Raw genomic sequence first — 17,971 nt, 5'->3', positions numbered from 1 at the left:
AACAAAATGCAGAGGTGGGACAGACACAGAAGTGACAAAATGACAAACACCCCCCACCCCACCCTTTACCTTGGCATCTAGGCACTTACCTTTATCCCGGTCGAAGAGCAGGTCGTCAGTGGAGCACGGGCTGCCTTCCTGCGACTCGGGGGGACATGAAGGGGATGCACAGGGTGAATGACTGCTGCTGCGCTCCTGGACTGATGGGGTCTGGGTGTCGATGCTGCGATTGCTGCTGCTACGGTAGGTGGAAGGTAACGGTGCTCTGCGCCCATCTGGGATCTCCAAAGGCTAGATAGGAGGAGAGAAGAAAAAAAAAAAAAAAAAAAAAAAAAGACACATGTAAGTATATACCCTCATTTTGGGGCTGTACCCCATTCACAGCACAAAGGAAACCGATGCAGCACCTGTTTTCAATGGGTGTTGCACAAAAATACTGGGTGGATGGGGGAGGTGAGGTCCTGACAAGCCCCGCTATTTCCCTTTATCACAATGGGGAGGAGCACTAGGACACAAGGGTGTAAAAAAGGCTTGTCCACCCCAAGTACAGCGCCACTTTTTCCACAGGCAGTTTATGGTACTGCAACTCATTGTGCTATAAGAGGCTGAGGTGCAATATCATGAAAGACAGTGGCGTCATTTTGGGCATTCAGAACATTACTTTGGACCCAGAGATTAGCATACAGGTGTGATCACCTAGCTTTACTAGTCTCTTGCATGATGCAATGATATGGGACCCCCCTTCCCTAAATGGTATGACTGATCACCCAGCTTTCCAGAAAACGGATAACACACACACATTGGCAGCACAAATACAGTGCAGTCTGCCCAAAGACATGGAGTGGGAACAAGTCACTACACGGAGCTACAGAAAGGCTATGGTGGCCGTAACGGTGGCCATAAAAACAGTCATCTGCCCTGAAGACCGGCTTTTTCCTTCTGCTGGGTGGTGATGCTTCTGACCAGTGAAGAATACACTGAGCCGCCAGCACTGTGCGCCATCTCTTCCTGCAGAATTAACACAGACAGCACCGCTGCTTCTAATGCACCAATGTCCAAAATCTGGAAGCCTTACAACTGCCACCTGTGTAGTTTTTAAAAATGTTTGCTTGTTATAAAATACTAGGACAAAGGGGGAAAGAGAGCAGCGACATAGGAGGAGGGGACAGCAGCGACATAGGAGGAGGGGACAGCAGGGGCAAAGAAGGAGGGAAACAGCGGCGACTACTGGGGCAAAGAAGGAGGGAAACAGCGGCGACTACTGGGGCAAAGAAGGAGGGAAAAAGCGGCGACTACTGGGGCAAAGAAGGCGGGAAACAGCGGCGACTACTGGGGCAAAGAAGGCGGGAAACAGCGGCGACTACTGGGGCAAAGAAGGAGGGAAACAGCGGCGACTACTGGGGCAAAGAAGGCGGGAAACAGCGGCGACTACTGGGGCAAAGAAGGAGGGAAACAGCGGCGACTACTGGGGCAAAGAAGGAGGGAAACAGCGGCGACTACTGGGGCAAAGAAGGAGGGAAACAGCGGCGACTACTGGGGCAAAGAAGGAGGGAAACAGCGGCGACTACTGGGGCAAAGAAGGAGGGAAACAGCGGCGACTACTGGGGCAAAGAAGGAGGGAAACAGCGGCGACTACTGGGCAAAGAAGGAGGGAAACAGCGGCGACTGCTGGGGCAAAGAAGGAGGGAAACAGCGGCGACTACTGGGGCAAAGAAGGAGGGAAACAGCGGCGACTACTGGGGCAAAGAAGGAGGGAAACAGCGGCGACTACTGGGGCAAAGAAGGAGGGAAACAGCGGCGACTACTGGGGCAAAGAAGGAGGGGGGACAGCTGGAGCAAAAAAGGAGGGGACAGCAGTGACCGGCATCATAGGAGTATGGGACTGCTGTGACTACTAAGGCAGAAGTATGGGACTGCTGTGACTACTAAGGCAGAAGTATGGGACTGCTGTGACTACTAAGGCAGAAGTATGGGACTGCTGTGACTACTAAGGCAGAAGTATGGGACTGCTGTGACTACTAAGGCAGAAGTATGGGACTGCTGTGACTACTAAGGCAGAAGTATGGGACTGCTGTGACTACTAAGGCAAAAGACGAAGGCAACTACAGGGGCAAAGAAGGAGGGGACAGCTGTGACTAATGGGTCATAGGAGGAGGGGACCGTGGTGACTACAGGAGCAAAGGGGAATGGGAATGCTGTGACTGCAAAGGGGAATGATTAGGACATAATTTTTACTACTAGAGACGAGAGTAACTGATTTGAGTGGAACTCTGTTGGGTTTGCTGCTGGCTACCAATCTAACTCTGGCTCCTAAACATTTTGATATTTACAGTATATAATATATCTTCTCCAGTGACCTTATTTTCACCCCATCATTATAAAGTGGTGTCCATTACCCGTAACGATACCAGATGGAGGCTCCATGTTCCATAAAAACAAGCAGCCGGTACAATGAGCAGATAAAGCGAGCGCTAAAATAAGGCGACTCAGCTGCAGTTTATATATAGAGCTGTTTGCTTTATGTGGAATATTCTGCTTTAACAACAGTTAAGGAAAAGCTGTGCCGGCGGGGCGGTATTTTTAGCCTGTACCAAGATACCGAGCACAATATACTGCAGAAAGGAAAACTCCTACACTGAACCCAAGAGAAAAATCCCTGAGATCCCTCTCAGGATGTGCGGCCAATAGGGAGGGGAACTGGCTTTAGAGAGTCTATGCAGATTTAAAGGGTCTCTGCATCATGTGCACCAGCACCCGAGTGGAGGCCAGTTTTCTGCTCTCAGCCAGTCAGATTCTACAGTTCAGGCGCGTGCACAGTAGGCAGACCTATTAAAGTGGTTTAACATATAGCTGTATAGCCAAATATCCACCTCTAGCTGCCTGCAGCCTCCACTAGAGGGAGCTCAGGAGCTTACTGCATACTCTTATTATTGAGTTCTAATCAGTATGCAGTAGGCTCCTAGGCTCCCTCTAGTGGAGGCTGCAGACAGCCAGGCTTGTACTATTTTACTCTGTTTCCATTCAGGTGTTTCGAAGGTCCAGAGAAGAAAAATAAGACTCCAAACACTAAAGAAACACAGTATATCAAGAAATTAAATAAATCAGAAGGAAAAAAAAAAGAAATGTGTGCAGCAATCCCCATCCCTACAGCAGCACTGCACATACGGTTGGTGAGCGGGAGCTGCTGAACGCACACTGTTAGGAACAGATTATCCGCAGTTCACTATTCTCTGTATCTGTCAGAAGGGGAAGACTTGACCCAAAATTCAATACAATGTTCCTGATCTCTGGGGAAAATGACAGAACCTCGACATCTGCCACATGCACTCCCCAACCAGGTGTGATCTAGCACTGGAATGGAACTGGCACCAGAATACAGCTGGAAACCAATTACGAACAGTGCAGAGACAAGGAACGACAACACATAACCTAGCCGACGACTACAAGTGCAGAGGGTTACTAAAGAGCAGGTTCACCTTTACAGCCTGCATTATTCTCCGGAGCTGCACTCACCATTATGCTGGTGCAGTCATTGTGTACATACATTACTTATCTTGAGTTACATCTTGTATTATACTCCAGAGCTGCACTCACTATTCTGACTGCCCTTAATGGAAACAATCAGCAAGCTTATCAGAAATCAAATGCCCAACTGTTTTTGTTGATTTTCAACAATACTTATCCCTATAATAAAGAACAGTCTGGGGTCAGCAACCTCCAGCACTCACTGCTATGGTAGCTATAAGAACAGCTGAGCGAGTCTGCATGCTGAGTGTTGTAGTTGCACAGCAGCTGGAATGCCGGTTTCTGATCCCTGGTCTACATGGAAACTTCACAGTTGAGTCTAAAGCTCTAAGAGTAGGCTATGAAGGACTGTAATAAGCAAGAATCCGTCAGAGTAATCCAGCGACTGCACACAGACGATACCTTGACTCCGTCCTTCTCATTTGTTTCTTTTATGAAGACTTTTTCGAGTTCAGGACTTATCCCTTCAACATTATACGGGACTCTAGAGCCTAGGGATTTTGGTACCAGGATACTCGCTGTGGGCATAGGGATGGATCGGGATGTCGAAGCCTATAAAAAAAAAGAAAAAAAAAAAAGAAAGTTATTACAAGTACATAATAGCCCACTCATAATTAGAATCTATTCGGCTGAGATATGAACACTGAGGCTGCACTACTGAGAGATTCTGAGGACATACTCCCTTCTGAATTGTGCAGTACTGTCATGAAGACCTTCTGTGGGTTCAAGTCACCCTCACATTATCTACATCCTATACCTAGCCTAAAGGAGTATCTTAAGTATGACCTATCAACTGTTAGATTGATTGGGGTCTGACCACAGGGACCCCCGCCAATTATACGAACAGGAGTCCAGTGACCCTCTCTGAACTGATGACGGAGCACAGTCACGCCATTTGTTTCTATGGAAGTGCGCCGAGGATGGCCGCATACAGTGCTGATGAATGCCAAAGGATATAGAGAACTGTAATGGGGCAATTAATAGCACGTCTAGGGCACGGAGCCTCAAGTTTAGTTTAAAGGAGGCCAAGAGAAAAGGGTCAGAGGTTGCATCTGTGTCACTCAAAGCCGGTGCTAGCTGATAGGAAGGTGTCGCCTACTGATAAGACGCAGGGCAAGTTTACACAAGGACACGAGTTCAGATGAGCGATACATGACTGTTAACTGCAGATTTTGAAGATCCCCCCCCCAGAGCTCATATCCTTCTTTAGTTAGGAGGTTCGATTCATGTACCTCTACTACTGACCTAAGCACGAGCAATAGTAGTGGAAAAAGCCAACAGAGGGGAAAAAAAATAAATAAAATAAATGCTCCATACTAAAGATACTACATAAAAAAATAAAAAAATTAATCAGGAGGGTCTTCTGTGATGTTTGGTCCTATGGTTAAGGTCCACAGTTTAGTGCAGGACTTTAATGCAAAAGCAATGACCAACCGGGTCATCTTCTTGGTTTAAAAGCCCAAACATAGAGAGTGGGACATGTCCAACTAAATCTTTTTGGGGGCCTGGAAGCTGGACCATAAAGAGAAGGAAATGTCCAAATGGATCTTCTTATTGGACTAGAATCCAGACCATAGAGAGCAGAAAATGTCCAAGTGGATCTTCTTGTTGGCCTACAAGTCAAAATGCAGAGTGTGGACACTCCTGCGGGTGTATGGCTTTCTTAAGATTCAATTGGACATTTTCCACACGCTATGGTCCAGCTTACAGGCCAACAAGAACATCCAGTTGGGACATTTCCTACGCTATGTGGTACCGCTTGCAGACCAACAAGATCCAGTTGAACATTTTACACTATTACGGTATGACTTGTAGGCCAACAAGAAGATCCAGTAGGATATTTTCAGTGCCCAGAGACTAACTTCTCAATTCATGTTCCCATTCAAGTTAGGACAACCACGGTCCAAGTTATGGGTGGGCTGCTGTGAAACAACCAATCAGCAGATACCACCTAAGGATCTGTTCAGACTCCAATCAGGAACCTCATCCAGAGATTTCATGCTATCTGATGGGAAAACTACCACAGCATGCAGCACTATTCTTTCCATCAAAATGACGGACACGGTGGAGGCACCCGACAGAGCCAACAGTAACAATGGAAGTAACGACACTCAGCGGTGGCTAAAGTATTGAGTAAGGAAATGTTGATTACCTCTGGGAAAACCTCGGAGAAGCCGAACTACTGTTATGCCAACGCAAAATCAGCCGCAGCAGGGGAAGAAGGGGTGGGGAGCTGACGGGCTACAAATGCCAGGCATGGCTTATTTAGGAGATTTACCAAGTGTGTTCAAACAGAGCGATGTTTCCATACACATTACAGACTCCAACCCCCCCGTCCACCTCGTCCTAGTGGAAATTATTCCTTCATTATTCATAGCTACCAGGCTGAGCAGCGCAGGGATTAAATGCATTATTCATGTCGAATATATAAATATATACATGCATGCTCCGGTATATGTATGTATGTAAACCTAATTTATATTCTGCCTCCACAGAGCTACACTACTCTGACTTGCAGGTTTGGTACAAGCTGGGTGACATTCCCGGTTGGAGTAGCAGCATCAGCCATGTCGGATGTCACCCAGCTTTTACAGAAGGATAAACGCTTGTACTGTAGAAGTATTTAAGCAGCAGATTAGGAGGGCTGCACCCAGCGTCCTCACAACCATAACCGTTAAAAAGGTGGAGTTGTTTATGTATATTCTCTTTGCATGTATGTATATCTACATGCAGGCAGCTATCATTTGAAGCGTCTGTAAAAGGGGAGAGCAATCATGGGAATTGTAGTTCTTCACATGATAATGCTGCCCACAGCAAGCCCTGGCGGCATAAAAACAAAGATGCAGCATAAAGCTGGGCAACACAAGAAAAATGACTACTTCTGATTGATGGTGACATCACCCGGTATTTTTATTTATTTTTAAAGGCTATGTACACCTTCGGGGGCAATTTTGGATTGCATTTTACTCATTTTGGGTTAAAAAAAAAACATTTTTCAATTGGTCTTTATTAAAAATAATCAGACCTTCTGTCACAAAGGGTTAACCGTTTGTCTAGCTGTGTGAATGGTACTTTCACTTGCTGCCGGTCATCTGATAAATCTCACCTCTAAATTACTAGAAGGTCGTTAACACTTGTTTAAGCCACATTCTTATCAGTAAGATAAAAATTAAAGCTATAAAATGAGTGAGTATTTAGGTGGTCAGAGATAAGGAGCCGTCAGCGGAGCTTCCTGACGGAAAGAGCAAAATTACAGAGCATGTTAAAGAGAATCTCAAGGCTGTACAGAGAAAGGATTTCCAAACTTTCAATAAAGATCAAATTAAAAAAATGAGTGCAATGCAATAATAAAAAAAATTGCACACAAAAAAGGCGTGGGAACGCCGTCAACCTAGTTTAGAAAAGAGCTCAAAGTAGGACCAAAAATAAAAAATAAAATAAAATAAATAAGGAGATGCTCATCCTTAAAGGGAACCTGTCACCAGGATTTTGGGTATAGAGCTGAGGACATGGGCTGCTAGATGGCCGCTAGCACATCCGCAATACCCAGTCCCCAAAGCTCTGTGTGCTTTTATTGTGTAAACATATGCAAATTAACCTGAGATGAGTCACAGCTTGAAAATATGACTCTTCTCTGGTCACACAAGTACGATATGACTCTTATGTTAATTTGCATATGTATCAAATCGTTTTTTTTACACAATAAAAGCACACAGAGCTATGGGGACTGGGTATTGCGGATGTGCTAGCGGCCATCTAGCAACCCATGTCCTCAGCTCTATACACAAAATCCCGGTGACAGGTTCCCTTTAAGGCTCCACAATTTGTACCAATGCTTATCAGGTCCCTGCTGGAAATGCCTTAGGACGCTTGCTCAGATCATCTCTGCTGGACCAGGAAGCAGAGAGCAGCAGGGACCGGGTAAGAGTCGGGAGGGGAATGGTGAGGGAGCGTCTCTCTTATTTGCTTTAACCCCACGTTGCACCTTCCTTTAATTCCTTAATGAAGCAGCCCATTTTGGCCACGAGGGCACAGGGCAATTTTCAAATCAGGCATGAGTGATTTTATGTGAGACAGTTTGTGATATACTGTACTTCACAATAGTGATCATTTTACTTTATAAAAACAAATATTCAAAATGTAATGAGTCTGCAGTTCACTATTCTCTGCATCTGTCAGAAGGGGAAGACTTGACCCAAAATCCACAATACAATCAATGTTCCTGATCTCTGGGGAAAATGACAGAACCTCGACATCTGCCACATGCACTCCCCAACCAGGTGTGATCTAGCACTGGAATGGAACTGGCACCAGAATACAGCTGGAAACCAATTACGAACAGTGCAGAGACAAGGAACGGACAACACATAACCTAGCCGACAACTACAAGTGCAGAGGATTACTAAAGAGCAGGTTCACCTTTACAGCCTGCATTATTCTCCAGAGCTGCACTCACTATTCTGCTGGTGGAGTCACTGTGTACATACATTACTTATCCTGTACTGATCCTGAGTTACATCCTGTATTATACTCCAGAGCTGCACTCCCTATTCTGCTGGTGCAGTCACTGTGTACATACATTACATTACTTATCCTGTACTGATCCTGAGTTACATCCTGTATTATACTCCAGAGCTGCACTCACTATTCTGACTGCCCTTAATGGAAACAATCAGCAAGCTTATTGAAAGTCAAATGCCCAACAGTTTTTGCTGATTATCGACAATACTTATCACTATAATAAAGACCAGTCTGGGGTCAGCAACCTCCAGCACTCACTGCTATGGTAGTTAGAAGAACAGCCAAAATTTAATGAAAATGTAACATTTGCCATTTTCTGAATTTGTATTTCATTGCTTTTATCACAGGTAATCATAGCTCACAAAAAAAAATAAAAAATATATATTTACCATACGTCCACTTTATACGGTCATCATTTTTTTTTTGAGAGGTTAAAAGGGCTTCCAAATTTTTTTATTTATTTTTTTTAGACCAACTAAGTTCTAAAGTGGCTTTGAGAGGCCCATATACTAGAACCTACCTTCCAATTAATCGCCCCCTCCAAGGTACAGCTCAGAAGGGAAGCAGCTACATCTGGAAACATGGAATTTGCCAAAATAGTTTTTAAAGCCACAACTTTATTTTTTGTTGACCGAGCAATGTGAGGGCTCGTTTATTTGCGGGACAAGCTGTAGTTATTATTGGTACCATTTTGGGATACGTCTGACTTTGATTGCTTTCTATTTAATATTTTTGGAGGCAAGATGGGCAAAATTGCAATTCTATCAGCGCTATTTCTCTATGGGATTCACCATGCGGTATAATTTTAATAAAATAAAAACTTATTTTGCATTGCCAACAAATATGTTATATACTAACATCCATAATATTTTTATTTTTCTGTCAATGCCGCTGTGTGACAGCTTTTTTTTTGCGGGACAGGCTGTAATTTTTATTGGTATTTTGGGAAACAATACTTTTTTCTTTTTTTATTGGGAGGCGAGGAGTGAAAAAACTTGCAATTCTGTAATCTTTTTTGATGGGGTTCACCACACAGTATATATATGACATGATACATTTTTTCTGCGGGTTTATATACACACACCGCCTGTCCAAAAAAAAAAAAAAAAAAAGCGTCGCCACCTAGATTTAAAGGGAACCTGTCACCTGGATTTTGGGTATAAAGCTGAGGACATGGGTTGCTAGATGGCCGCTAGCACATCCGCAATACCCAGTCCCCATAGCTCTGTGTGCTTTTATTGTGTAAAAAAAACCCGATTTTATACATATGCAAATTAACCTGAGATGAGTCAGAGCTTGAAAATCTGTCTCGTTTTTGTCATCGTAGCAGTGTGAGCTTGTCTTGTGCTGGACGGGCTGTAGTTTTTACTAGTACCATTTGGGGTACATATGACATTTTGATCACTTTTTAATGTAACTTTTGGGGGAAGAGAGGTGGGCAAAAATTGCAATTCTGCTTTTTATTTTTTGTATTTTAATATTTTTGTATTTATTTTTATAACTTCATTCTGCAGGTTGATACGAATACCTTTTTCTTATTTTTATGATGAGGTAGCTGTGTGAGGGCTTGTTTTATGTGGGATAGGACTAGATGGGCCAAATGGGTCTCATCTGCCGACACATTCTAGGTTTTTATTAGGCTGCAGTTTTTACCGGTTTCACATTGGGTGCTTATGACTTTTTTATTGCTTTTTATACCGTTTTTATTGGAGGAGGGGTAAAAAAAAAAAAAAAAAAAATATGCAAAAGCAGCAAATGTCATTGTTAGGGTCCATTCACACGTCCGCAAAACGGGTCCGCATCCATTCCGCAATTTTGCAGAAGAGGTGCAGACCCATTCATTTTCAATGGGAACGGAATGTGCTGCCTGCATCCGCACTTCCTTTACCCCCAAAAAATGAAATAAAAAATAGAACATGACCTAATCTTGTCCGCAATTGCGGACAAGAAAAGGCATTTTCTATGAGAGTGCCGGAGATGCGCGGTCCGCAAAATGCAGAACGCACATTGCCGGTGTCCGTTTTTTTCGCAATACACATATGGACGTGTGAATGGACCCTTAAGAGTTTTTCACCAGCAGGATAAGTAACATCACCTTTTTATAGGTCAGTTCGTTACGGATGCGGAGGTACCAATTATGTGCAGTTTATTTTATTTTAACCAATTATAAATTAGGTTATATGGGAAAAGGCAATTTTAATCCGAATTTTTTTTTTTAGGTTCCACTTAGGGACTTGAACAATGGTCTGGTGGCTGTTACAATACACTGTCATAGTCATCTATTGCAGTGCATTATAAGTGTCTGTTTTACACTGACACTTGGCCCTACCAGACACTGCCACTGGCAGGGCCTGACAGGCTTCTGTACATGGCAACCATTGGCACCCTGTGAGCCCAATGCCTCTGTAAACCCCATAGAAGCAAAAGTTGCTACTGACTGCAGCATCTAAGGGTTTAAACGTCTCAGATCAGCGCTAGCACAGATCTCGGCTATTGCAGCAGGGTGTCAGCTGTACGTTACAGCTGACAGCCACTGCCATCACTTTGCCATACAGCAATGGTGCATTATGGTAATAACTGCCATGCCGTACATATATGGCATGGTGCGAGATGGGATTAACAGATTTTCCCCCACTGGACAACCCCTTTAACGTGCATGAATGCAAGGACACTTAAATGCCTTACTGATAGTACAGTTGGATTTTCCATTGGACTACTACTCTCAGCTCTATACTTTGGCACAGGAAACGGTCATCCCACATGATCATTTAAAGGGTCCATGATTAGAAAAACATGACTGCTTTCTTTCGGAAACCGCACCACACCCCTCCATGGGTTATGTCTGATAGTGCAGCTCAGTTCCAGTACAGGCGTGGAGCTGTTTCTGGAAGAAAACAGCCCTGATTATCTACACCGTGTACAATCCCTTTTAAGAGTCAGCGGGCATAAGATGTATTCGTTTTAGTTTGCCCCCTTCCTCTTGTCGATACATCTTTGCTATGACGTGTACAGGGCACAATATAAGAGCAATAGGTCTGTCAACAGCTGCTTGCCGATGGTTTCCAGCCATATTTCACTTATAAATGGTGCACAAAACTAAAAATGGATAACGAAGTGGTGAAACCATCCACAAAGCCTGCACTGCCACAAGGCGCTTCGAGCATGGTCCGAGGTAAACGTGAAGGGAAACAAAAGCGCAATAAAAATAGTTTCTTGGGAGAGTGAAATAAAAATATCTGACTGGTTAAACAGATGAGGAATGCCAAGCATTGTCCTGGCTCCGCTCTGTACGCCAGGCATGTACCAACCGGTCTGGTGTAACTCAGTCAAGCGCAAAGCAATCGATTACACGGCATCAGCAAACATTCAGACAATCGGGCTGACCGGTCTACAGCTTCACAAACACGTTCCTGGTGCCACAAGCTTCTGATAACACGGCATGTGCCAGAATATCAGAAAATCCAACTCGACTGTCTGTAGGAAAGGTGGGAAAGCACACACACAACGACGGGATCAGCAACCTCCAGCTGTGCTGAAACTACAACTCCCAGAATCCTCCTTTAACTTCCATGGGAGTTATAAGAACAGCCAAGAAAGTTTGCATGCTGAGAGTTGTAGTTTCACAGCAGCTGGAGTGTCAAAGGTTGCAGATCCCTGCACCAAAAAGAGTTAATCCCTTTAAAAATTGCAGCTGGCGGGGAGATCAGCTGATCGTCCTGGCAGGAGAGGCCGCTATCCACCAGGCATTTACCCTACAGCGCCCTCTGCTGCAGAAATGTAGTATTTCACGGGACCCATTCAGATTGTCCATGTAATACATGGAATGCAAAACGCAGGCGCAACACGCACTGGTTAAAGGGGTTAAACAGCTGGGATTGAAGTGGTCTTGGATTCCGGATGCTAGTGCAGAGGTGCAGCTGCCCGACCACTCGATCGTGTATGGTGCACACGTACAGGACGCTAGATGGTAGCCTACCTGTATGACGGCAGGTCCACGTGGAGCCGTGCATTACGTTGGAGGGCACATTAGCTGTGCAAGCAGCAGTGCATTGTGGGAGGAGCGGGCTCACCTGAGAATGACTGGTTGCTATATGGTTTCCCGGGAGAGGCGATGAACTGTCCTTCTCCTTGATATGTCGACTGCTGTTCTTGGTTCGCTGGAGTTGTTGTCGCAGCTTGGCGATCTGCTGACACAAAAGTGCGGGCACAGTCAGCAAGGGCTTACAGGGCACGTCCATGGAATACCATTTTATACTTTACACACAAAAAAAAAAAAAAAAACACAAATTGGAGTCACTTTATACAGTAAAAACATTGAATCCTTTATTTTGCTGATCTGATGAGGAATATATATTTTTTGCTTTTTCCCTCCTCTAAAACCTAAAGCAAGTCCAATCCTCATCCCTACAGCAGCACTGCACGTACTGAACTCAATACAATCAATGTTCCTGATCTCTGGGGAAAATGACAGAACCTCGACATCTGCCACATGCACTCCCCAACCAGGTGTGATCTAGCACTGGAATGGAACTGGCACCAGAATACAGCTGGAAACCAATTACGAACAGTGCAGAGACAAGGAACGACAACACATAACCTAGCCGACAACTACAAGTGCAGAGGGTTACTAAAGAGCAGGTTCACCTTTACATCCTGCATTATACTCCAGAGCTGCACTCACTATTCTGCTGGTGCAGTCACTGTGTACATACATTACTTATCCTGAGTTACATCCGTATTATACTCCAGAGCTGCACTCACTATTCTGCTGGTGAAGACACTGTGTACATACATTACTTATCCAGTACTGATTCTCAGTTACATCCGCATTATACTCCAGAGCTGCACTCACTATGCTGCAGACCTGAAATCTCACATCGTGTCTCGCTCTAGTGATCTGCCCTCAGAGAAGTGTCACCTCTACATCAGACGCTGTAAGTGCCTCAGTCCTTGCATTACAACAATTCAGCCAAGTTATTCAAGGCGTTTTATTTATTTATTATTTTTTTTACAAGTTTCCATTAACAACCAGAATAATTGTGAGCGCAGCTCTGGAGAATGACACAGGATTGCAGAGCAGCGGACTGCGGTATGAACACCAGCTGACTCCAGGTCCTGTTATACCGTGGTGCTGTGCTGGGAGATCCACGTCTGACATTGCACAGAGATTGTATGAGGGACGCTCTGCCGACAAGTCCACGCCGTTCTATGGGCCTCTAGTGCGAGAAGAGGATCGCCCAGCCTCCGATATTCTGGAAGAGTGAAGCCATTTTGGCCACCGATCTGTAGTTACCAGCTGGCTATTCTAGAATCCCTCCATATGGGCGTTTTACACGGACGTGCCAGCGCTTCACAATATTGCTGTTGGAATGTATCTGGCGCCGTTCTGCGCAGCACAGGACATGAAAACATCCGGTTTATGGAGAATGATGCCCGCCTCCACCTGTCACCCTCAAGATTTGCACAATTGGACTCTGGATGGGCCAGGACAGGCACAGAGCCATCGCCCATTGCTAGAAAGTATCTGTTCCTGAGAAAGCTGGGTGATGACTGACAGCCCCAATCCATACAAATAACTACAATGAAACAGGGCGACATCGGCCATGGCAGACATATTGGTTTCTACCACACAGCTTTGTAAATGTAAAAACTCCATTAGCGATCCATCGGGGGTTAAAAATACTACTTCACAGGTAAGGCTCTGCAATGGAAATGAGCAACGGGGCCCCCGCCGAATTAATAGTGCGTAAAAATAAATAAATAAAATTTAAATTTGATGGATTATACAATCTTCTGGATTAGCAGACGGCATGAAGATTGCACGGAACATTGTTGTGGGGTTCGGGCCCTGCACCCTCTTTCTCTCTTCACCCAGTGCACACGGAGCGGAACGCTCGAACAGACGCCATCGCTACCAGCAGAAGCAGTCGCTGTCCACTCCTGCCGCTGTCATGGTCCGGATGCAGAGACTACCGCCTATCACTAAAACGAGGGGGCAGAAGTGCCCAGTTGAGTGCTGTGCCAATTGGTTGCTGTTCAGCTTGGCTCTCTAAGCACGTGGCGCCCGGATCCATAGAAAGGCCATAGACCATACACCGCCCAGAGCCAAGCAGAAACAAAGGGACCCAGAGATCAACTGAGCACTTATTCCTTCTCGTTCTAGTGACAGGCAGGGGTTCAACATGGGAGGAGCAGAGTACATGGAGATGGGAAGCCTGCGGAGAAAAGCAAGGAGGTTGTGGTGGGGGAGCCTGCTGTGACTACTGGGAAAAGGGAGATCCGGCAGGGACACAATTTTAACTACTGCAGTACCCATCATGGGGAACTCTATCCTGACCAATGACGGGCAAACCCTCAAGTGAAGTGTGAGGCCAAGAATGCAAGTCAATGTTGCAGAGAGTTTTCAACCTGTCGACCCAAAACGCACAGCGCAAATTTGTCCGAGGCTAAGATTTGCAGTTCCAAACTGGAAAACTAGAACTCCTGGCCTATGGGACGGACCTGCACTCCACGATGATCCTCCCTTCTACAAAACAGCACAAATAGACTGCGGCAAGTGATAAAAGAAACCCTCATTAACGAGACCCCATCAGGCCCTCCCAGTGACGCGGAGGTGACACGGTGAAGACGCGCACATGCTCTTTGTAATTAAACCCACTAGAACAATGGCAATGTCTAGGTTACCACGAGTGGGCGTCAAGTAGCGAGAAGTGTAAATCTTCGGGCGTGGGTGCGTTATGACACATAGTAATTTGCAACCTGTGCTTTTATTCAGACTGAGCAGCTCTCTTAGCGGAGATGACAGATTGGGGTTATTCTGCATTTTAATAGCTGCTGACCTGAAATAACATTCCCCGCTCAGGAACATCTCCCAGCAAAAAAAAAAAAAAAAGTTTTACGGATAACGGCAACTTTTCTCAGAAGACATCATAACTGTCCAGAAACGGACAAGGAAGGAAGGAAATGTCCTCAGACGTTCCACCCGATCGGCATCCTATACTGAATGGAAAAAGCAAGACTCAATCAATGGTGACAATATGTACTCTGCTCCAGTCATAACCAAAGCTGTATTCAAAAATTTTCTTCCCCGTCACCAGGAATCAATCACTACTGGGCGGATGGATACATCACTAAGTGCAAGATTTCAGAACCAAAATGAAAGCAGTGAGTCTATAAAAAAAAAAACTTGGGGTCGTGCCCAAACAGAAGACCAGGGAAGGCTGGATAACGTCCAGGGAGGATTTTCCCGAGGTGCCGCGTACAGTTACTTTGCAGTCATGAGTTATTCCTTTTGTCTTTAAGCTGGAAAGGAGAAGAGAGTCACAGGGAAAATAGAGGAAAACATAACTGGATCAGACTATGCGGGGCTTGTTTGTAGTCTGTCACCATGGAAACATGTGAAAATAATGACACTAAATGGTAACAATTTAACCAAGGCTTTGTTGACATTAAATCTTTTGGAAAGGATGATATCTGGAAGTTTTCTGGTCTCTGTTGTAGACATGACACCACAAAAAGAAGCGCGTACCTCTTTAAGCTGGTCGGCGCTGCCCCAGGACGCCGAGCGCTGATGGCTTATTTTCTTCTCGGTGCCCTCTTCTCCCCAGCAGCTCGGTGTCTACAGAAAAAGACAAGTAAAACAAATGGTTTGGTCTGTTTATACACTGCTCAAAAAAATAAAAGGGAACACACAAATAACACATCCTAGATCTGAGTTAATTAAATATTCTTCTGAAATACTTTGTTCTTTACATAGTTGAATGTGCTGACAACAAAATCACACAAAAATTAAAAAATGGAAATCAAATTTTTCAACCCATGGAGGTCTGGATTTGGAGTCACACTAAAAATTCAAGTGGAAAAACACACTACAGGCTGATCCAACTTTGATGTAATGTCCTTAAAACAAGTCAAAATGAGGCTCAGTAGTGTGTGTGGCCTCCACGTGCCTGTATGACCTCCCTACAACGCCTGTGCATGCTCCTGATGAGGCGGCGGACGGTCTCCTGAGGGATCTCCTCCCAGACCTGGACTAAAGCATCTGCCAACTCCTGGACAGTCTGTGGTGCAACGTGACGTTGGTAGATAGAGCGAGACATGATGTCCCAGATGTGCTCAATTGGATTCAGGTCTGGGGAACGGGGCGGGCCAGTCCATAGCATCAATGCCTTCGTCTTGCAGGAACTGCTGACACACTCCAGCCACATGAGGTCTAGCATTGTCTTGCATTAGGAGGAACCCAGGGCCAACCGCACCAGCATATGGTCTCACAAGGGGTCTGAGGATCTCATCTCGGTACCTAATCGCAGTCAGGCTACCTCTGGCGAGCACATGGAGGGCTGTGCGGCCCTCCAAAGAAATGCCACCCCACACCATTACTGAGCCAATGCCAAACCGGTCATGCTGGAGGATGTTGCAGGCAGCAGAACGTTCTCCACGGCGTCTCCAGACTGTCACGTCTGTCACATGTGCTCAGTGTGAACCTGCTTTCATCTGTGAAGAGCACAGGGCGCCAGTGGCGAATTTGCCAATCTTGGTGTTCTCTGGCAAATGCCAAACGTCCTGCACTATGTTGGGCTGTAAGCACAACCCCCACCTGTGGACGTCGGGCCCTCATATCACCCTCATGGAGTCTGTTTCTGACCGTTTGAGCAGACACATGCACATTTGTGGCCTGCTGGAGGTCATTTTGCAGGGCTCTGGCAGTGCTCCTCCTGTTCCTCCTTGCACAAAGGCGGAGGTAGCGGTCCTGCTGCTGGGTTGTTGCCCTCCTACAGCCTCCTCCACGTCTCCTGATGTACTGGCCTGACACAAAAGTGCGGGCACAGTCAGCAAGGGCTTACAGGGCACGTCCATGGAATACCATTTTATACTTTACACACAAAAAAAAAAAAAAAAAAACACAAATTGGAGTCGCTTTATACAGTAAAAACATTGAATCCTTTATTTTGCTGATCTGATGAGGAATATATATTTTTTGCTTTTTCCCTCCTCTAAAACCTAAAGCAAGTCCAATCCTCATCCCTACAGCAGCACTGCACGTACTGAACTCAATACAATCAATGTTCCTGATCTCTGGGGAAAATGACAGAACCTCGACATCTGCCACATGCACTCCCCAACCAGGTGTGATCTAGCACTGGAATGGAACTGGCACCAGAATACAGCTGGAAACCAATTACGAACAGTGCAGAGACAAGGAACGACAACACATAACCTAGCCGACAACTACAAGTGCAGAGGATTACTAAAGAGCAGCTTCACCTTTACATCCTGCATTATACTCCAGAGCTGCACTCACTATTCTGCTGGTGGAGTCACTGTGTACATACATTACTTATCCTGAGTTACATCCTGTATTATACTCCAGAGCTGCACTCACTATTCTGCTGGTGCAGTCACTGTGTACATACATTACTTATCCTGAGTTACATCCTGTATTATACTCCAGAGCTGCACTCACTATTCTGCTGGTGGAGTCACTGTGTACATACATTACTTATCCTGTACTGATCCTGAGTTACATCCTGTATTATACTCCAGAGCTGCACTCACTATTCTGCTGGTGGAGTCACTGTGTACATACATTACTTATCCAGTACTGATTCTCAGTTACATCCGCATTATACTCCAGAGCTGCACTCACTATGCTGCAGACCTGAAATCTCACATCGTGTCTCGCTCTAGTGATCTGCATTCAGAGAAGTGTCACCTCTACATCAGACGCTGTAAGTGGCTCAGTCCTTGCATTACAACAATTCAGCCAAGTTATTCAAGGTGTTTTATTTATTTATTATTTTTTTGACAAGTTTCCATTAACAACCAGAATAATTGTGAACGCAGCTCTGGAGAATGACACAGGATTGCAGAGCAGCGGACTGCGGTATGAACACCAGCTGACTCCAGGTCCTGTTATACCGCGGTG

General features: G+C 45.3%; 1 protein-coding gene across 2 annotated transcripts in view; it reads right to left on the bottom strand.

The window, feature by feature from the left end:
* Nucleotides 1-17,971, bottom strand: part of GLCCI1 (glucocorticoid induced 1) — a 51,696-nt gene that overhangs the window by 16,713 nt on the left and 17,012 nt on the right. Inside the window, exons 3-6 of one of the 2 annotated variants that reach the window (XM_040431250.1) lie at nt 15,575-15,664; nt 12,117-12,233; nt 3,928-4,077; nt 90-291 (exon numbers count right to left, since the gene is read on the bottom strand). In XM_040431250.1, the coding sequence (XP_040287184.1) occupies nt 90-291; nt 3,928-4,077; nt 12,117-12,233; nt 15,575-15,664 (559 nt within the window). The remainder of the gene's footprint in view (nt 1-89; nt 292-3,927; nt 4,078-12,116; nt 12,234-15,574; nt 15,665-17,971) is intronic. The other variant, XM_040431251.1, reaches the window with a different exon arrangement.

Source organism: Bufo bufo, chromosome 5 (genome assembly GCF_905171765.1).
Source record: "Bufo bufo chromosome 5, aBufBuf1.1, whole genome shotgun sequence".
NCBI classification, from domain to species: domain Eukaryota; kingdom Metazoa; phylum Chordata; class Amphibia; order Anura; family Bufonidae; genus Bufo; species Bufo bufo.
This window is presented reverse-complemented; position numbering and strand designations above follow the sequence as displayed.